The sequence below is a fragment of the Sciurus carolinensis genome, chromosome 3 (assembly GCF_902686445.1).
Source record: "Sciurus carolinensis chromosome 3, mSciCar1.2, whole genome shotgun sequence".
NCBI lineage: Eukaryota > Metazoa > Chordata > Mammalia > Rodentia > Sciuridae > Sciurus > Sciurus carolinensis.
The window spans coordinates 65,303,254-65,324,519 of NC_062215.1; the positions used below are offsets into that span (position 1 = coordinate 65,303,254).

General features: G+C 51.5%; 1 protein-coding gene across 2 annotated transcripts in view; it reads left to right on the forward strand.

Annotated features, from left to right (window-relative positions):
- The window catches only part of Nos2 (nitric oxide synthase 2), a 43,960-nt gene extending 23,310 nt beyond the window's left edge, over nucleotides 1-20,650 (forward strand). For both annotated transcript variants that reach the window (XM_047544471.1, XM_047544473.1), the window contains 18 exons: nucleotides 595-769; nucleotides 861-962; nucleotides 4,305-4,499; nucleotides 5,539-5,621; nucleotides 5,985-6,129; nucleotides 6,219-6,323; nucleotides 7,549-7,598; nucleotides 7,964-8,138; nucleotides 9,090-9,222; nucleotides 10,780-10,858; nucleotides 11,782-11,963; nucleotides 12,919-13,082; nucleotides 13,995-14,202; nucleotides 15,734-15,821; nucleotides 16,223-16,344; nucleotides 17,433-17,581; nucleotides 18,420-18,614; nucleotides 20,111-20,650. In XM_047544471.1, the coding sequence (XP_047400427.1) occupies nucleotides 595-769; nucleotides 861-962; nucleotides 4,305-4,499; nucleotides 5,539-5,621; nucleotides 5,985-6,129; nucleotides 6,219-6,323; nucleotides 7,549-7,598; nucleotides 7,964-8,138; nucleotides 9,090-9,222; nucleotides 10,780-10,858; nucleotides 11,782-11,963; nucleotides 12,919-13,082; nucleotides 13,995-14,202; nucleotides 15,734-15,821; nucleotides 16,223-16,344; nucleotides 17,433-17,581; nucleotides 18,420-18,614; nucleotides 20,111-20,206 (2,446 nt within the window). In that variant the 3' untranslated portion in view covers nucleotides 20,207-20,650. The remainder of the gene's footprint in view (nucleotides 1-594; nucleotides 770-860; nucleotides 963-4,304; nucleotides 4,500-5,538; nucleotides 5,622-5,984; nucleotides 6,130-6,218; nucleotides 6,324-7,548; nucleotides 7,599-7,963; nucleotides 8,139-9,089; nucleotides 9,223-10,779; nucleotides 10,859-11,781; nucleotides 11,964-12,918; nucleotides 13,083-13,994; nucleotides 14,203-15,733; nucleotides 15,822-16,222; nucleotides 16,345-17,432; nucleotides 17,582-18,419; nucleotides 18,615-20,110) is intronic.
- Nucleotides 20,651-21,266: the final 616 nt, after the last annotated feature.

The window sequence follows — 21,266 nt, forward strand, 5'->3', positions numbered from 1 at the left end:
ACAAACACATCATCTCATTTTTATTTTCTTACTTATTTGTGTACTTCTTTGTAGTTTAAAGTCTAGACGTGACTATAAGCCAAAGAGATTCAGGATCTTGCTTTTCTTATTCATCAGAATATCCCCAGAACCAGGAAGGGAACTGACACATAGTAACTGCTTATTTATAAGTATTTGTGAAATAACTGAATATACAGATGGATGGTATTGACTTCATAATCGCTCCATGAGTTTGATTCTCTTACCTCTATTTTGATGTTGGGGATACTGAGACTCAGAGAGGCTAAAGGCTTCTTCAGGTCCCACTGCTAGCCAGTGGTGAGGACAAACTTGAGCTTCAGTTTTCTCTCCCTGGAGTTCCTAACTGCTTTGTTTTATTGGGTTGTTAGCGTGGGGGGATGAATGAGTGAATGAATGTAGAATTTAATGACATCTGGTATGCCCAGTTCACCTTTCCTGGTGGGGTGACTCAGAGACTTGGAAAGGAGTTTTCCCGGTTGACTCTCTGAAGCTTTTTTTTTCGGGGCGGGGGGAGGCAGGAGCCAGGGACAAAAAATGGAGTCCCCAACTGCTGCTGGCTCTGCCTCCCATCAGGTACGAGTGGTTCCGGGAGCTGCAGCTGAAGTGGTATGCCCTGCCTGCTGTGTCCAACATGCTGCTGGAGGTGGGGGGCCTCGAGTTCCCAGCGTGCCCCTTCAATGGCTGGTACATGGGAACTGAGATCGGAGTGCGGGACTTCTGTGATGTCCAGCGCTACAACATCCTGGAGGTAACGAGGACCGTCTAGCTGGGGGTGTGGGGCTGGGTGGCCTGAGGTGGGTTGGGGGGACCGCCTCACCCCTGCTACTCTGTCTCTGCAGGAAGTGGGGAGGAGGATGGGCCTGGAGACGCACACGCTGGCCTCACTCTGGAAAGACCGGGCTGTCACGGAGATCAACGTCGCGGTGCTCCATAGTTTCCAGGTATGTCAGGTGATTTGTGGGTCTGCAGATGTTTTGGTGAGAAGATGACCTGGTTTGCTGCTGACGTTCCCCGGCAGCACTGTTTATTTGGGCCTGCATCAAACAAGAATTGAACACCCAGCATGTGCCAAGTGCTTGCCAGGCCCCAGCATATAGCAGGCCTTTGCTGTGGCCTCTGGCTCATTCTCTTGGTCCAGCCACTGGCAATGACTTGCCTCCAAAAACTGGTCAGTCCCTGCACTTGCACGCTGAATCTTGCGCTCTTCCAATCTCTCACGGTCTTTACTCCCCCCAACCCCCCTCCCCTCTGTTTGCATCATCAATGTCTCCCCCTCTGCTGGAACATTCCCGTCAGGCGACCCCAGCTCCCATCTGCAGGAAAGAAATGGAGAGCTAACCCAGTGAAGCCTCCCAGTTCTCTAGGGGTCCCTCCAGCTACTGTCGTTTTTGTTTTTGTTTTTTGTTTTTTGGTTTTTTTTTTTGCTTATCTTTACAGCAAAACTGTTGAATGAACTCATTTTACTTCCTCATCCTCCAGTGATTCCAGTGATTCCAGTCTGGCTTTTATCTATCACTACTCCTCAGTGATGTTGAAATTCTTGCCATATTTTCAAACTCACCAAAAGAATCTCCTCCCTCAGGGCCTTTGCACTTAACTTTCACTCTGCACAAAACTTTCTTCCCACTAGTCATCCCCTGGCCAGCTCCTTCCCTTCTTGCAGTTCTCAGTTGTCACCTCCTTAAAGAAGCCCTCCTGGACTGCCACATGAATCAACATCCTCATCCACCTGGGTCTGGTCTCTCTCTGTTATTCCTTGAATTCTGCTTTATTTTTCTTCACAGTTTCTGGCATTCCAGAGCACATCTACTTCTGTCTTTCTTCATTGCTTTGTTTCTTCTACTAGAATGAAAGCTCCCTGGGGAGCCACAGGGCAGGGACTTTGTCCTTTGTGTTCACTGTTGCACCTCTAGTCTAGCAGAATGTTCAACACAAGGCAGATGCTAAAAATATTTATACTGGATGAATGAGTGAATGAATGTGAGTTCCGTGCGCAGGAGCAGTGGTTTCAGTGTCCACCTCTGCTCACACACAGCAGGTTGATCCCACACAGGGCTAAGTCCTCCGGTCCATCTGCTGTTCCTGCTCACACTGTTCCTATGCTTGGGGCCCAGAATTGTGAAGTTATTACTTTAGAAGCTGGAACCATCCCCATCAGCCTGACAGATGCCCTGGAGGCTAGACCACTGGACGGACAGTCATCCATTCATTTGGCAATGTTTTCTTGAGCATTTGCCATGCCAGGCCAAGAACATAAGTAGTAAACACAATATATATGATCACACACTGTCCCCCACAGCTGTGTCACTCCACAAGCAGAGCCATCCTGTGCGTGATGGAATAGGGGGCCCTGAACTGAGAGGAACAGGATGAGTGACCCTGGAGCTGGCCTCGCTCAGGAAGGGCTGGCCTTGGACCACACATCCTGGCTCCAGGGGACTCCCAGCATCAGCCCTGCCACTGGCAGGATCTAGATATGTCCCAGAAAATCTGCAGAGCCTCCTGACCATTGCTGTCCACGCCCCTCCACTGCTTGAAAGTCTCCAGAACTTCCTTGACACCCTCCTCCAGGATAACCTTCAAAAGATGTGGCCTAATTTCCTTCTCTGGAAGATGGGGATAATAGCAGGGCCTCCCTCCCTAGGCTATTGTAAGAATTAAATGACAGTTCTTACAACATGCTCAGCTGCACTGCCTGGTCACAGTGGACCCTCAGCGAGTTAGTTTTCCTGTTATTATTTATTATTGTTATCATAGATATTATTAAAACTGGCCCAGCACCGAGGAGTTGCTGTGTATGCATAGGCGGTCCCTAACTCAGGATGGGTCAACTTAGGAATTTTTAACTTTACAGAGGGGTAAAAGTGATATGGATTCAGAAACTGAACTTGGAATTCTGAAGTTTGATCTTTCCTGGGCAGGTGATGGGGAACAGGAAACTCCTGTGGTACTGGGCACTCCCAGTCAGCCACGCCAGCATCAGGGTCACCATCTGGCCCTCTGTAGTGTGCTGTGTAGGGATGTCATGATGTCCAGGAGGTTGGGGGTATTGAATGCATGTTTGACTTATGCTGTTTTCAAACTCTGATGGGTTTAGCAAGATTTAAGCCCATTTTAAGTGGAAAGTATCTATACATGAAATTTTAAAAAAAGATTTGGCTGCCTTGCAAGGCTCAGCACCAATTGACTGTTCTCATCCTTCCCAGCCTTGACTCATGGCATCTTCTTCCAGGAATGCCCCCTTCCCCTACCCTGCATCTAGGGCAACCTGTACCCATCTCTCAAGACTTGGCCTCTCTCAGAAGCTATCCCTGAAGCCCCTCCTGACTCCCCTGGGCCTCTGTTTTCCCAAGCAGACTTTGTTCCCCTCTGTCATGGCTCCCATCAGGCCCTGTGAAAATGGCAGACATCCTTCTGCTTCCTCTAGTTAGCCAACAGTCTAACACAGAGAAAGGGGCTGTCATTCACCTGTCATGCCAGGGCCTTACGTGGTACCTGGCAGATGGAAATAATGATAGTAGCTAACATCTACTGACAACTTGGATGCTTTGATTGTGCTAAATTATTGCATCCTTTCAACAACCTCATGATGCAGAACTGTCAACCCCATCTTACAGATGAGGAAACTGAAGCTTCACAAGGTTAAGGAACTAGTAGCTAAAGGTCATCTGGCCCGTGAAAGATCAGAATTTGGACCACTATGCTGAACATATGTCTCTTGACCAAATGGGTTGCCCTAGACGCAGGGGTTGTGCTGCTTTGGTTGGTCATTCCAGGTTGTCTCAGGTCCTGTGGCCTCTAATTTTAGGGCATGGGTGGTTCATCTTCTTACAGTCCTTCTCCCTGTGCTTCAGATCTCTCCCCAGAGGAGTCTAGTTCCTTCTTGGCTGAGAGAACACAGATGGCAGGGGTGGTATTTTCTTTATCTGCAAATAAAGGCTGCTGTTTGAGTTCTCTGCATCCAGAGAGAGACGCTGGCTGGGACAGTGGGGAGACCTGTGGGCATGAGAAGCTGGAGGCTTCCTCCCGAGGACCAGGGGAGGCCACCGTGTCATCGGTGGACTGAATGTGCTGAGATGATGTCTAGGTTCCTTAGGAGGCTCTGGAAGGGTCTCCATTTGGGCATTTATTTCCAGCAGGTGAGCAGAAAGGTCAGAAGGAGTTGCTGTTCTGTTTTACAGACTACAGGGCTTTCCCATGCTCCCTGGGAAGTGTCCCTGTTGCTACCTGGCCTCTCCTCTCTCCCCACCCCTTATCTCGACTTCCCTGCTGTTCCCATGTAGAAGCAGAACGTGACCATCATGGACCATCACTCAGCCACAGAGTCCTTCATGAAGCACATGCAGAATGAGTACCGGGCCCGCGGGGGCTGCCCGGCAGACTGGATTTGGCTGGTCCCTCCGGTTTCTGGGAGCATCACCCCTGTGTTTCACCAGGAGATGTTGAACTATGTCCTGTCCCCATTCTACTACTATCAGGTGAGGGAGGGGCCTTTCTCTCCCCTTCCTTTTAGAACTCAGGTGTGGAGACTGTGTGTGCATCGTGGATGGGGGGCAGGGGCATGTTTTGTTTTTTTAAAGACTTGATACATTTAATTTTTCATTTCTTCATTTTATGTGGTGCTGTGGATGCCTCAGGCATGCAAGGCAAATGCTACCACTGAGCCACGTTGCCAGCCCTAGAGACATGTTTTTAATACTTTTCGGCCCCAATCTAGGGCACAGAGCAGCTCCTGTTCATGACTAGAGTGGTATAGAGGGAATTCCTTTCGTTGTGCTTTTCATAGTCTGTCACTCTGTTGGACTTAAGTCCCCAGGGAGTCTATTTTACATGCCTCCGTGTTTGGCCTTCTTTGGGGGAGTCTGTCAAACTGTCACATCGCATCGTGGTGAAGTCAGACTGCTGATTCTGCCATGTTCCACCTGTGTGCCCACCTCTCTGAGCTCTGAGTCTCTCATCTCTACAATGACAGACATCAGCTCCATGAGAACTGGTCTGCATAACAGCTTGGCCCAGCGCCCACCCCAGAATGCACTGAACGACTACTAACTGTTGAAATGAGCTCGTATTTTATCAAAAAGGATGTGTGTTCGATTTGGGGAGGAGCTTCCTCATTCCACAGAGGAAAGTTGGGCAGCTGTGTGCCCTGGTCTGCCCAGGACGGCTCACGCCTGTTGAGCTCCTCCTCGCCCTCTCAGAGGCATCCCAGTTCAGACTCTAAGTTACGTAGCCTGCCTGGTGATAAGACACTGAAAGCCAGAGAAGCAATCCTCTTCCTTCCAGGAGGACACTCATGAGAGCAGGAACCATGTGGTTGTGGTGTCACTGAGCAGGCTGCGGGCCAGGCAGTGTGGACGCTGCTCAGAGCCCTCTCTTGTGGAGCGTCAGTGAGGTGTGGCGGGCACCAACCTGCTCACCCCCTGCCCCATGGGTGACCAGGGTCCTCTACCTTTCCGACATCCCCCAGCCCAAGCCAAGCCACCTGCCCCACCCCCACATCACCCTTGTCTTTCGCAGGTGGAGCCCTGGAAGACCCACATCTGGCAGGACGAGAAGCAGAGACCCAGGAGAAGAGAGATCCGATTCAAAGTCTTGGTGAAGTGAGTGGGAGGGCCATCCATGTCTGCATTGTCCCTTCCTTCCAGTTGGCCTCTGCCTCCAGGCCTTGAAGGGCAGGGCGCACACAGAAAGAGTCTTCTTTGTGCCCAGAGATCTGGGCACTAGTTCTGAGGGTCACCAGATGCTGCTGTCCCAGCCTTCCCTCTCGTCCCTTTCCCAAAGGGGTCAAGTAGATGCTGAGGGAAGACAAGGGCCACTAGTCAGGGTGGACAGCTGGTGAGAAATGAAGGTTGCTTCTCCCTCCACCTGCCCACTTTAAACATGTCTCCTTCCCATCCTCCGGGGCCCTCACTTCCTTCTGGAAGAGGACTCAGCACACAGTGTCTGTCTCTCTGTCCCCACAGAGCTGTGCTCTTTGCCTCTATGCTGATGCGCAAGACCATGTCCTCCCGAGTCAGAGTCACGATCCTCTTTGCAACCGAGACGGGAAAATCAGAAGCGCTGGCACGAGACCTGGGGAAATTGTTCAGCTGTGCCTTCAACCCCAAGGTACCAGGACAGCTTAGACAGGTGTCTGGGGAGAGCGTGGAGGGCCAGTCTGGGAGCTGAGGTGTAATGTCCTCCTGGGTGTCATGCAGGTCCTCTGTATGGATGAGTATAGCCTGAGCAACCTGGAGCGGGAGCAGCTACTTCTGGTAGTGACCAGCACATTTGGGAATGGAGACTCCCCTGGCAACGGACAGGTGGGTGACCCAAGCTCCTCATCATCTAGGGGTTGGTGGAGCCCAGGAAGACCAAGAAAGAGTCCAAGGGGATTTGGCATACCACAAAGAAGGTGGTTGGAAGTGAGAGCCCAGGTCACCCTGGGTCCTTCACAGGCCACCTTTCCTCTGACATGCTTAATAATTATCTCATTAATTGACCTACACACTTTCTAACTGAAAAGCTCAAATTTAAAGGAACTTGTATCACTCTCACAAAAGGAAAACCAGCAAAAAGTAAATTCAGTGAAATCCAAAGTTATTGCATTGTAGCTAATGCGGCTGCCCAAACCAGGTCTGCTCCATCTTGTTTTTTAGAGCAATAGGCAAGTATTCAAGAGGTTGCAGCTCTGGGCTGGGGATGTAGCTCAGTTGGTAGAGTTCTTGCCTTGCAAGCACAAGGTCCTGGGTTCAATCCCCAGCACACACACAGAAAAAGGTTACAGCTCTATGGTACCAATTGGAGACTCTCAGTCCACAGAAGGATGAAAAATTAATTGAGAAGAGAATAACTAAAAAGTGAAATATAAGAAAGGGAATAACTTCCATGATTTGGCACTGTTTATGGTGGATCACACAGCACCTAAAATTATCCTGGGTTCCTGGGAAATCAGGGTCACTTTAGAGATATGTGGTCAATCATTTTTGCTTTTACCTGGTTCTAAACAAGAAGGAAGGCTCATGTCCTTTAAGAGAACTTCAGTGGATGCCCTTCTGGAGCTGGGTTGTTCTGCATCCTCCTCTGAGGGGCAGGGCCCACATGAGCTACTATGGTTGACTGGTCTCAGAGACAAGCTGAACTTGTCCACTGAGCCCTGGCCAGGTGGCCCCTCACTAAAACCAAACTCCATTGTGGATCTGGATCCTTCTGCTAAATATGGCCATGTTTTTTTGTTTTTGTTTTTGTTTTTATTGTGGTACCAGGGATTGAACCCAGGGGCACTTAACCATTGAGCCACACCCCCAGGCCTTTTTTATATTTTATTTTGAGACAGGGTCTCGCAGAATTGCTTAGGGCCTTGCTAAGTTGCTGAGGCTGGTTTTTGAACTTGGCAATCCTCCTGCCTCAACCTCCTGAATCACTGGGATTACAGGCATGCCCAGCCCAGCTGGATGTGACCTGTGTTTAAATGGGCCACCAGGCAAAAAGAAAAGTCATGCTTGTATGATCCCAGCCTGAGAACTCTGTGGTTCCCTCTCTTTCTAGACGCTGAAGAAATCCCTCTTCATGCTGAAGGAGCTCACCAACACCTTCAGGTCAGGCTCTTCCCCCCTCCTTTTTGGCTGAGCCCTGCCTCTGGGCCCAGAGTCGTGGATCTGGGGATAAACGGTTGTGCATACTTGCGTCTTCCTGGAGTTGTCCAGCCCAGGGAGAGCCCTGGTCTGAGGTTTATCCTCTGAGCATGTTGTGGGTCCAGCCAGGGAAAAGAGTTCCTCTCCCAGGTCTGCTCATTAAGCATGCATTTGGTGATGGGAGTTGGTGGTGAAGGCCAGAGGTCAAGGAAGACCAGAGCAGGCCTGGCTCAGCTGGCACGGGAGAGTGTGAGACTGGCCCTGCAGGTCAGTGGTGTAGGCTGCTGCTTGCGTGAGACCTGAGTCTCTGTGTTGTCCTCCTGGGGCAGGTATGCAGTGTTTGGCCTTGGCTCCAGCATGTACCCTCAGTTCTGTGCTTTTGCTCATGACATCGACCAAAAGTTGTGCCACCTGGGAGCCTCTCAGCTTACCCCAACGGGGGAAGGTGATGAGCTCAGCGGGCAGGAGGACGCCTTCCGTAGCTGGGCCGTGCACACCTTCAAGGTCAGTTCCCAGCCACAGCTGTCCCATAATACTCATGATGAGGTGCCTTCACACCCAAGCCGCCTGCACCAGGCATCCTGGGTGGCATGACCAGTGCCCCACCCAGTGGGTATGGTCCTGGGTGTGGGCCAGGGCTATGGGCCTGGGGACTCAGGTCAAGGCTGCTCTCCTCACTTCCCCAGGAGAGTTCCTCTCTGTGCATGTTCCCCTAGAGTGACAGAGGTGGCCGAGATGCCCCCCTACCCTTGGGAGCCTCTGCCTCTGTCTTTTTCCCACTGATGATCTAGGTCACCTCTTACTTTTTCAAAAATATTTCTTAGTTGTAGATGGACACGATACCTTTATTTTACTTGTTTATTTTCATGTGGTGCTGAGGATCAAACCCAAGGCCTCACACATGCCAGGCAAGTGCTCTACCACTGAGCCACAACCCCAGCCTTCTAGGTCACCTCCTAACAACCACATCTTGTTTGGTTCTCCCAGCCACAGAGAGCTAGGGACAGAGGACACATGGTTGAGCTTTTTGGATCTGGTTCAGTGTCTCTGTAGGCCTTTATTGGCAGAGGTGGCCTGTGGGTCTAGGGAGCTTTTCATGGAAGGGAAGAGTTTTGCTCAACAAATGTGCTCAGGAGCCACAGCTTGAGCTGGGGGCACTTGGTTGCAAAGCCCAGGCCTTCTCCACATGATTCACATCAGGCAAGGAAAGTATGCAAACCTCCCTCGCCATGTGGGCAAGACAATGTCAGTATTATATTCATAATAATAGCAATGATTACTGTGTACCAAGCCCAGGCACCTCTTTGAGTCCCTGTAGTGACCCCATAGATGCGTGTGCTAAAAAATTCTGTGAAACACGGATCTTGGTATTTGGTCCATGGCGAGGGCCTACATGGACAGCCCCAGTGGTGAGGATGAGGCTGAGCATTGACCCCAGTCTGCGACGTCTTCCAGGCAGCCTGTGAGACATTTGACATTCGAGGCAAGCACCACATTCAGATCCCCAAGCTCTACACGGGCAACGTGACCTGGGAGCCTCGCCACCACAGGCTTGTGCAGGACTCGCAGCCCTTGGACCTCAACAAAGGTACCTGCCTCTCTGCACCACATGGGGCCTATTTACCCTCCTGCCTGGGTTGGGTGTCTGAGCCTTGAGCCCGAAACCAAGGAGACCACCAGGTCCTTCTGAACAGAGGCAGCAGGCTCAGGCTACCAGGTGTCTACCTGGACGAATCCCAGAGCCTGTCACCCAGCTGGACCCCAGGCTCTGAAGAGGCTGTTTAGGAGGAAGCTCTGGGAGGGAGCGGGACCCGTATCAGGAGAGGGCTGACTGTGCTGGGGTTTTGCTGCGGATACCATGGGAGGTGATCTCAGAGACCCTGACACTCAACCTGTAAGAAAGGGACAGAAAAATTAAAGTTCAAGGAGGTGAAGCAAGTGGTAGTGTGACCAGTTGGGAGTCGAGTCCAGCTTTCTGAAGGTAGCAGCGTGAAGAAGGCTTTGCAGAGGTGACGCCAGGCTGTGGTCAGGGGATGCTGTGCCTGTGTCCTGAGCACAGAGTCCTGCAGGATTCTGCGTATCCAGAACATCCCCAACTTCAGCTCTGCCCTCCTGTGGATCCCAAGCCAGGGAGTTGCCCTGGGACATCCCGCATTTTGGTTTCTAAATTAATTTTCCAACATTTAGCAGCAGCACACTTGCTAGCTCTCAGACCAGGGGAACTTCTGTACAATTAAGAAACAGGAAAAACAGAAGAAAACAAAGATAGCCACCACTGTGTGTTAGTCAGTTTTTTGTCATTGTGACCAAAATACCTTGTTACGGTTTAGATCTGAATGCCTCTCCAAGTTCTTGTGTTAGGCAGTGCAACAGTATTCAGAAGTGAATAATTTGATTGTGAGGACTGTAATCCCATCTGTGGATCAATCCACATGATGGATTAATAATTTGAATGAGCTACTGGGTGGTAACTATAGGCAGGTGAGGTGTGACTGGAGGAAGTAGGTCCTGAAGGATATGGCCTTGGAGACTATACATGTCCCTGCCCCTTCCTTTCTCTTTCTCTCTGCTTCCTGGCTGCTATGAGCTGACAGTTTTCTTCCACTCCATCATCCCCCCATGATATTATGCTTCATCTCAGGCCCAGAGCAATGCAGTCAGCTGACCATGGACTGAGACCTCTGAAACCGTGAACCCAACCTCTAGGTGGTTCTTTTCAGGTATTTTGGTCACAGCAACAAAAAGCTGACTGACACGAACCTGACAAGAACAATTTCGGTCCATGGCCAGCTGACTCCATCGTGAAGGACAGCTGCTCAGCTCACAGCAGCCAAAAAGCAGAAAGAGGAAGGGGCCAGGGACAAGATGTAGACCCAAGGGCATGCCCCCAGTGACCTATTTCCTTCAATTCCCAGTAATGACTTCAAATTATTTATCCACTGGCCAGAGCCCTCATGATCCAATCACTTCCCCTAAAGCTCCACCTTTTGCATTGGGGACCGAGTCTTCAACACATGGGTCTTTAGGGGACTGTTCATTTCTAAACCATAACAGGTAGTGTGTGAGAATGATTGACTCAGACATGGGGCTTCCCTCACCATTACTCAGGAACCCGCTTGCCATTTCCCTGTCTGTATCTCTGCAGCCCTCAGCAGCATGCACGCCAAGAAGGTGTTCACCATGAGGCTCAAATCCCAGCAGAATCTACAGAGTCCCAAATCCAGGTAAGGTATCATGCAGGGCTGTTGAATGATGTTCCAAGATTTTATTTTGACAGATGAAAGACCAGAGTGGGTCAGTCCTTGAAGGAAAAGGAAAGAAGCATCTACTGCCATTAGAAGTGAGGCCACCATAACTGGGCATGGTGGAGCACACCTGTAATCTCTGTAATCCCAGCAGCTCAGGAGGCTGAGGCAGGAGGATTGCAAGTTTAAAGCCAGCCTCAGCAACTTAGTGACACTCTGTCTCAAAATAAATCATGAAAGGGCTGGGGATATGGCTCAGTGTTTAAGTACCCCTGGGTTCAGTCCTCAGTACCAAAACAAAAACAAAAACAAAAACAAAAAAACCACCAGTAGAATCAACTGTTCTGCTAACCTGTGTCCACCTGTGTGTCTTTGTGACCAGCCTCAGTTGACCAACGAGTTGTCCATGAAAGGAGAAGCCAAGACACACAAATCATTTGAGTCTTAAGAGCTTCCATGGAGTTTTGGCAGGAAAGGAAATTTCCCAGCCAGGCAGATGAGTGGTGGGGATTATCTAGGTTTTATCTTTCTGTACTGCCCTCCCTCAGGTTTATTACGAAAACTGAACTTTTTTCTAGTAAGGATAGGATTTTGTGCTGGGGACAGGGAAAGGTTTCTTCCAGTGCCCAGAGATCTCCAAGTGGGAGGCTCTCTTTTTGCAGAGCCTCTAGCCCAGACCCTGGGGGCTTGGAGGGCTGCCTGGGCAAGGCAGGGCCACCTTCTCTGCAGGGGGAAACTATGGGATGCTGCGTCTTCCCACCTGAAGTGATGCCTTGTCCCCAAGTCAGGCTCAAGGAACTAGGCAGGAAAACGACAGGAGGGCACATTTCCTGGGGAAACTGGCCCGCCCTCCAGCGGGCTGGGAGGAAATCCTGGCAGTCACCAGGGCCTTCCTCCCACAGCCGCACCACCCTCCTGGTGGAACTCTCCTGCGAGGACAGCAGAGACCTGAACTACCTGCCCGGAGAGCACCTCGGAGTTTTCCCAAGCAACCAGCCAGCCCTGGTCCAGGGCATCTTGGAGCGCATAGTGGACAGCCCCACGCCCCAGCAGACTGTGTGCCTGGAGGCCCTGGACGAGAGTGGTGAGCCCTCTGCCGAGAGCCCCTCTGCAGCCAGCCAGGGCTGGGCCCCTCCCTGCCCATGCCAGCTGCCCAGCCCCAGTCTGTAGGAATGGCTCCCTGCTGTTACTGACAACACCGAAGAATGCACCCGCTAAGCACAGAGGCCAAAATAGGAAAGTGGGGATCAGAGAAGCAGAGCCAGGCCATGTCTCTCCCTGACCAGGAGAAAATGGAAGAGCCTGACACTAAAGGATGAGTAGCCAGAGATGCCCTGGTGGTTCATCAGACTTCTGGTCCAGATGAAATAGCACTAATAATAATGTCTTTGCCAACATTTATCGAGTTCCTGTGTATAAGGCACCGTACCAACTGTTTTACATGCATGATTTCATTCAATATTTGTAGAAACCCAGAGAGACAGTTTTTGTCATCATATCCATTTCTCAGGGAAGGAACCCAAAGCCACATGGTTCAGTCACTCAGATAGGAAGTGGGGAGCCAGAGTTTGAATCCAGGTCGGCTGCCCCAGGACCCATGCTGTGACTTCTCTGCACACTGCCCCTTGGAACTCCTTAAGCCCTGCCATCTCACTCTGGGTTGATCTGCTCACCCAGCACCTCTTGGCATAACACCCAAGGGGATTGTGGTCGTGGGCTTTTCTCTAAATGAACAACAGGCCTCTGGGGTGTACATTAGTCTTCAGCAGATTTAGTCCATGGGAGTCTGTAGTTCACCAGTGGGTATCTTGCTAATATACAGGTGTAGGCCAGAAAAGGACGTGATGAGTTTGTCAGGATATCATCTTGGGTGCCTATTAAAGGACTATTGGTCAGCCTTCCCTGGCAGCTGTATCTCTAGGCACCACCTTCTCTCCCCTACAGCTGAAGCATAGAGTATGTCTTCCCAGAGTCTCATCACCCTCCAAGAAACCCTGGTGGGGCATTTCCCCCTCCTGACTCCATCCTTCCCTCTGCAGGCAGCTACTGGATCAGAGACAAGAGGCTGCCCCCCTGCTCCCTCCACCAGGCCCTCACCTACTTCCTGGACATCACCACACCCCCAACCCCACTGCAGCTCCAAAAGCTGGCCAGGCTGGCCACGGAGGAGTCTGAGAGACAGAGACTGGAGACCCTGTGCCAGGTGAATGTCGGAGTTGATGGGTGAGGCAGGGGAAGCTCCCAGAGTGGGTCTCTAACCTCTAAGAAGATCCACCCCAGATTCCCAAGCGAGGCATTTCAAGGGCTAGCCGGAAGCCAGACATCATCTGCCATCCCTGCTGTAGGACACAGTTGTGTGCAGTAAACTGAATTTTTCTGAGTGCCAACAGAATGTGGCTAAAGTGCACTTCCTTGGAAATGAGCTAGAAAGGGGATCCACTGTGTCTTGCCTGTCCTTGTCCTCTCAAAACTTGGCACTTGAGAAGCAGGGGAGGAGGGGTGGTGTGGATGAAAGGATAAGTGATGTAGTGACAGAGAGAGAGCAGAATTAGCACATTAATGAGAGCATGCATTAACCCACCCGCAGCTCTCTGGGCCCAAGTCTTTGCTGAAAGGCACCAGACATCATTATCATCATCCTCATTATGGCTAATCATCTTGATCCCAACCCTCCCACGACCATATTCTCCAGCTGCGCTGTACTGACTTGACACAAGCCATCTCATTTAATTCTCACAACATCCCCATGTGGGCAGTGACACTGTCCTCGCTTCACAAAGGTTAAATAATGAGGATGATTCCACAGCTCGGAAGGGCGTCTGACCAAGATTCGAACCCATATCGATCAGCTTTCAAAGTCTTGCCCCAATCTAGATCGCAATGGAGTTGATTCCTGCCCTTGAGCTGCCCACAGTAGAGTTCTAGGCACACAGATGGACAAATGTTGCTCAGGCAACCGAGTTCCTCCAGGTCGGGAGCACTTCCTCTCCAGGCTGGGAGTCTCAGCACCCTGGACAGTGTGTGATGCAGGAGTGGATGGCTGAATGCTGTGCCCTGGCAGCCCGCCCTCTGGGGAGCAGGCACCCTGAGTCCTCACCCTGCCCTTGACTCTCAGCCCTCAGAATACAACAAGTGGAAGTTCGCCAACAGCCCCACGTTCCTGGAGGTGCTGAAGGAGTTCCCGTCGCTGCGGGTACCGGCTGCCTTCCTGCTCTCCCAACTCCCGCTTCTGAAACCCCGTTACTACTCCATCAGCTCCTCCCAGGACCACACACCCATGGAGGTCCACCTCACGGTGGCTGTGGTCACTTACCACACGCGAGGTGAGGGGCACAGAGGCTCTGGGGAGTCGATACTTGGACAGCTGTTCAACTTCTCTGAGTTTTGGTCTCATTGGTTAAACAGGGTGGTAGCCCCGCCCCCTCCCCGAGTTGTCAATCACACCCAGAGGTGTGTGGGAGAGATTACCACAGAGCAGGCACTAAGGTCACCCCTTTGAATGGATACGGTCAGTAACCACAAGATTGGTACTGTGTGGGGAGGAAACAAAGGCACAGAGAGACTGAGCCACTGTTCAAAGTCACTGAGATTCAAACCTAGTTTGTTTAACTGCTGAGTCCTGGTTCTCCACCACTGTACTGTCCTACTGTTGGGACAATTTAATGAGATCACATGTAGAGACCATCCAACACTTAAGGGAAGCCCAGTGATTCTTAGTCCTCCTGAGAGTCAGTCTGAGCTCAGGGTGGTTCTGACTTGGTCACTCACTCACTCATTCCACTCATTCAGGGATGACTTATGTCACATCTCTCAGCTGGGTGGGTGTGGAAATGCAGCAGACATAGCCCCTGCCCTCAGGGAGTATCTAGAGAGTCAGAGGAGAGACAGGCATGGAAATAATGAGAGATTGCGATTATGTAGCCAAGATGGAACAGGTCCAGAGCCATGATGAAGCTTCCAGGGAGGCCAATCCCTTGTGAAGTTGGTCTTGGCTCTTCCCCTGGACACACATGACTCCCTGCCCTGGTCCCTGTCACTCAGCATTGTCTGTGGTAGCAAAGCTGGGATCCAGCTATATCTGGGAGCCCTCTGTCCTCCACGAAGAACAGTCACACAGCTTCTAAAAGCTCAGCAGAGTCTGTGTTGCTTTGTAAGAGAGTTCCTCATGGACCAGGGCCAGAAGCCCAGGAGGGACCACAAGGAAAGAGTGAGATATCAGAGCAGGCAGAGTGAGCAGGAGGCATCCCATCCAGGCTCCACCAGCAAGGGCTACCCTCGAGGACATGCAGCAGTGGTCACCTCTGAACTGACTGGGGACTGGGAGGGTCCCTGGAGAAACTCTTGGAAGAAGCACTAGTAAGAATCAGGGAACCCGAGGCCAGGTACAGTGGCGCACGCCTGTAATCCCAGTGGCTCGGGAGGTTGAGACAGGAGGATCACGAGTTCAAAGCCAGCCTCCACAACAGGAGGTGCTAAGCAACTCAGTGAGACCCTGTCTCTAAATAAAAAACAAAATAGGGCTGGGGATGTGGCTCAGTGGTCGAATACCCTGAGTTCAATCCCTGGTACCAAAAAAAAAAAAAAAAAAAAAGAATCAGGGAACCTGATCCATCCACCACCACCTGAGCAACCTGACAAACCACTTTCCCTCTCTGGGACTCAGTTTCTGCAGTGGTGAAAGGGGTGACTTGCTCTGGATGTGGAGAGAGTGGACCTTAGAACCAGGGGACACACAGCCCCTCATTCAGCTCTGAGAGCATCTGAGTGGGCAGCCGGAAGGGGTGCAACAGTGCGGGAGGAGCAGCTGACAGGGTCACCCGCGGGCCATTGGTCTCTTCTGTTCTGTGGTTGTAGGTGGCCAGGGTCCCCTCCACCATGGCGTCTGCAGCACGTGGCTCAGCAGCCTGATGCCCCAGGACCCAGTACCCTGCTTCGTGAGAAGGTAAATGTGCCCACCCATCCCTGTAGGACCACTAACCTCTAGGTGTTCTGGGATGAAAGAGGGGGATCTGGGGTTATGTGCCCCTCTGGGCCACTTGGCCCACAAAGACGGTATTGGGGTCACACTGGGCCCCCCATTTTATCTCCTGGCTGCAAAGTGTGGCTGAGTCTCTAGCAGGTGCCCAGAGTACAATGGGGTGAGCTCTTTTTCAAAAGGCCCCTGTGTGGAGATGGTGTGCCTGGACAGGGCAAGGGTAGTGGGAAACCAACCGAGAGCTCATTCTCCTCTGTCCCCCAACGCCCCTTCCTGGCCACACGGCCAGCGTTCCAGCCCCTGTCCTGCACGTGCACCCAGCCCAGGGTGTCTGAGGACGGGGTCTCTCTCCTTCTATCTCCTTTCAGTGCCAATGGCTTCCAGCTGCCCGAGGACCCCTCCCATCCTTGCATCCTCATCGGGCCTGGCACAGGCATTGCGCCCTTCCGCAGTTTCTGGCAGCAGCGGCTCCATGACGCTAAGCACAAAGGTACAGCTCCCGGTGACCAGTGGCAAGTGCTCATTATCCTGGTCTGATCTTTACACATTGTATACATGTATCAAAATACCACACTGTGTCCCATGAGTTTGGACAATAACTATGTATGTTTTAAAGGAAAAAAAAAAAAAAAAAAAACTAAAACACAAAACAAAAAAGAGCAATGTATTGGCCCAGGATTGGTATCGAATGTGTGATATTTTATGCAGGAACACTTAACCACTGAGCCACATCCCCAGCCCTTTTTATTTTTCATTTCAAGACAGAGGCTCACTAAGTTGCTTAGGGTTTTGCTAAGTTGCTGAGTTTGGCTTTGAACTTGTGATCCTCCTGCCTCAGCCTCCTAAGCCACTGGGATTAGAGGCAGGTGCCATGCACCCAGCTGAATGTGTGATCTTCATAATTACCTTCATTATCTTCTGATTTGCTTACCTCATACTGAAAAAATCTTTTTTTAACAGAATATAACAGCCAGGCACAGTGGTTCACTCCTGTAATTCCAGCTACTTGGGAGGCTGAGGCAGGAGGATTGCAATTTTAGGCCAGCCTCTGAAACTTAGTGAGATCCTGTCTCAAAATGAAAAATAAAAAGGGCCAGGTATATACTCAGTGGTAGAATGCCCGTGGGTTCAATCCTCAGTACTAAAAAAATAAATAAATAAAATAGGACCCAAAAAAGGTACAGCTTGAGGGTTGCTGGGTGAGGAAAGGGCATCAGGTGGTCACCACCTGTCTGGAAGAACTCTGCTACCACTCACACCACTCCACCACTGGCCCCTGTCCAGAGGAAGACCTCTCTCTGAAGTTTGCCTTGGCTTGTGCATTATTCCTCTGGGAGTAATGGGAAAAATCCCCACTCTTGACCTCTGATGAGCTGGATGGAGTCCTGAGTCTGCACTTCAATTGTGTGACTATGGACGAGTGATCTAAATGTCCTGGGTTTCTGTTTCCTGGTTTCCTTATCTGTAAAATGGAGATAATACCAGAGAGGATGCTTGAGATTTTTAGTGGGTCACCCTAGAGCCGTGATCCGCCCTCTGGTGGCCGCCCTGGTAACTGCGGCCTGCTGGGTCTTGCAGGGCTCCAGGGTGGCCGCATGACCCTGGTATTCGGGTGCCGCCGCCCAGATGAGGACCACCTGTATAGGGAAGAGATGCTGGAGATGGCCCGGAAGGGGGTGCTGCATGAGGTGCACACAGCCTATTCTCGGCTGCCCGGTCAGCCCAAGGTAAGAGTGACAGTGAACCGACGATTCCAGACACACACTCGGATGCCCAGGCTCCCCACAGCCCCTCACCTCTCTGAGCTGCACCTCCTCAGCTCTGAAGTAGAGACGGTTGGATACCCATCGGGGTGGTACTGTGGAGAGCACTGTCCTCCAGTCCAGAAGAGACAAGCCCAGAGAGGGGTAGGATCAACTCAGGGTCACACCGTGGGTTAACCCCCAGAGCCAGCCTGCCAAAGGCCCCCAGCAGCCCCCTGGGACACACGACTGCCAGAGAGAGGTGGTCCAGGCTGGTTTCCACTCCAGCCGACAAGGTTAGAAAGCAGCTACTGCTCCCACCACGTCCTCAGCTGGGCTCTGGCACTCCCAGGGGCACTTTGCCCCAGGATCCTGGAGAGTTGGAACAAGCTTTCGGCTCAGCAGTCATGAACTTGTCCCTGAAGGCTCCTCTTGCACCCCATTCTGGGGCCACTGGGCATCTGGTGTGGAACAAGAGCAGAGTCCTGATTGTCTCCTGAACCCTCGGTGTGACAGGAAGCCTGGAATCCTGCACCCCAGCTCCATGACTGTGGGCATTGGGAGGCTCCCCTTCTGGGGTATAGGCAGGCAGGCATCAGAGCCCAGGGCAGGGGAACTGACTTGACTGATGACTCTTTGAAGTGTGGCAAATCTGGAGAAAATCGGGGGACCCAACTGGCCTGGGCTGGGTTAGGCATCAGTACCTCCTCATCCTGAGCCACAGTCCTGGCTGGGAGGGTGCTTACTTCCTTGACATCCCCTCCTCCACTCCTGGTGGCCAGCATGGACCAGGGACGAGACCCCCCACCTCCTCTGATTTCAGGTCTATGTTCAAGACATCCTGCGGCAGCAGCTGGCTGGCGAGGTGCTCCACGTGCTCCATGGGGACTCAGGCCACCTCTACGTCTGTGGGGATGTGCGCATGGCCCAAGATGTGGCCCACACCCTGAAGCAGCTGGTGGCCGCCAAGCTGAGCCTGAATGAAGAGCAGGCTGAGGACTATTTCTTCCAGCTCAAGGTACCGGAGCTGGTGCGTGGGTCGGGGGTAGTCAAGGGCCAGGCCACAGAAGCTAGGACCAGGGCGGCAGTACCAGAGGAGTCCCAGAACACTCTGGGCCCCAAAGGACCCTAGAGTGGTCCAGACGGGCAATTGGAAAGCCTGAGTCTACATCCTGGTGTGGTCGCCTGTCCGCCTTAAGAAGTCAGGTCCAAGTGTTCTGTCTTTCCACCTGCAGAGCCGCAGCAAGAGAAACTCCGCCGCCACACCCAGCCCCCTTTCAAAAGCATTTCTGTAGCCAGAGCAGAGTCACAAACACCAGGCAGGAAGGTTGTCCCCTCTGTCAGCCTCATATGCAGCAAGCATCAGGTTGCTGTCTGCTCGCCTCATCCCCCAGCGGGAAGGACACCACTTTATGATGGTAACAGTCAAGTATTCATCATAGGCCAGGTGCCTCGGGAGGATTCCCGTGAGGCCTTTCCTTCCAAGGGTTTCATGAGGGGGGCACCATTTTCGCCCCCATTTTACAGAGGAAGAGGACCCTAGGGGGCAACAGCAGTGAAGGGAGAGCCCAGCACTCTGCCTCTGGCTCCACATCGTCTGCTCACCACTTCCAAACTCTTCATAAGACACATTCATAGGTTCAACATGTTTTTGAGCACCTACTGTGTGACAGGGATAGAGCAGTAAACAGAACAAGCAAAAATCCCTACCTGGATGGAACTCACATTCTAGAAGGGTCGGTGCGACAGAATGTGTATAAGGGGTAGTGCCTCAGAGAAGAAATAAGCAGGGAAACTGCTGAGGGAAAGTTAGGGGTATATCATTTTAAATAAGGTGTCACTGGAAGGTGACATTTGAGAAGATACCTGAAGGAGATGAGGAGGAAGCCTTGTGGATAATAAGGGAGATGATATTCCAGACTCTTCTTCAGGGGACAGCATGCACAAAGGCCCTGGGGTGAGCATTAGCCTGGTGTGTATGAAGAACAGCAAGGTCACAGGCATTTCCCAAAATGTGTTCAGAGTCGATAGACATTTGTCATCAAAAAGGTTCCAAGATAGTTTAGAATATGCTCTGTTAAATAAAAGCAAACACGATGGTGTACCATGAGACCTCTCAGAGCCTTTAACCTGCTTCTATGTATCATGACAGTTTAAGACTAGGGTGGGGGGAAGAGAGAGAAAGTGCACAGTATTTCCCAAACAGACTTATCTCAGACTTGTCCCACTTGCTAGAGCATCTCATGAGACGAGCACTAGGCAGGAAGTAGGAATGCCACCCATCCGCAGAGTTTGAGGAGATGTTGAGATGATCCACACCAGAGCAGGCACTAATGGGGCTTGGAGCATAACTCAGATCCAAGCGCACTCCCCACACGACAACCAGGAGGCGAAGGGCTCCTGAAAGTCTGCTCCGTGTAATAGAGGAGCTGGGGCAGCCACCAAGCCAGGACTTGGTGAATGGGGGGTGGCTGGACCAGCAGAGCTGACACCATGGCCTGTTTCCCCTTCAAGAGCCAGAAGCGCTATCATGAAGATGTCTTTGGTGCTGTGTTCTCCTACGAGGTGAAAAAGGACAGGGCAGCAGGACAGCCCAACACCAGCCTCTGACCACCACCGGTGAAATTAAAGATGCCGGCATGGAATATAAGGGTGGAGCCAACTCTCTAACTGAGGTCAAGGACCTGGGGTTTGGGAAAAAGCAATTCTCTCCGAGCAGTTATTTTTTCCCCAACCCTTTACTTGACCTACTACCAAGTAGCCTCCTGGACTGGTTGGAGCCTCCACTCTCTCTCAAGCCCGCCCTTCCCTGGGTAATGGAGCGCTGGGGCCTCCCTGGCCCCTTGAAGTTTCAGTCTGCAAGCCAGGCCTGGCAAGTGGGTGAGAAAAAGGTGAAACCTTGTTCTGGTGGCAGCACTTTAAGTGACCACCAGGAGGCACTATCGCAACACTGTATTTAGCTGTCCTCTGTACAGTTATTTATGTCTGTATTTAAAAAAATAACCCCAGCCTGCTCCCAACAACTCCTTGGGCCTTCCCTCTATGATTCCTTAATATAAATATTTATATTAAATGCATTCTATTTTAACCATCCTGTGTGTGTGTGTGTGTGTGTGTGTGTGTGTGTGTAGGGGGCAGGGGTTTATAAGGAAAGCAGATCTGAATTCTATGGAGGATTGTTGGGTGCCACAACATGGACAAAGATCCCCCACCTGCGGTGGGGATGTGGGGCAGAGGCAAGGGGCGGGAGCTGTGTTTCACCTAGAAATCATCGTACACAGGGTGTGACGAGTGGCGGGTTTCTGCCCATAGTGCCAGGATTTTAGCTAAGGCCTTTGCCCTATCTCAGGGTTTCTTCGCTCTGTAGTCACCTGTTTGATGAGTTTGGTCACTAGTGATTTAGCACATGGGGAAAGCAGACAAGATTTCCTGCATGTGGAAAACTTTGTGGAGGGTGAGGGCATGCATTATCCTTTCCCCACTGGGAGACTGTGGTCCTTTTCTGGGTTTGGAGCCAGCCAGGAAGCTGCTTCTTTTGAGGGTGGAAGGTTGAACTGAGGGGTGCTTAACCATGGAGCCACATCCCCAGAGTGATTTTTTTACATTTATTTTTAATTTTTTTAGTTGTAAGTGGACATAGTACCTTTATTTTATGTATTTCATTTGTTTA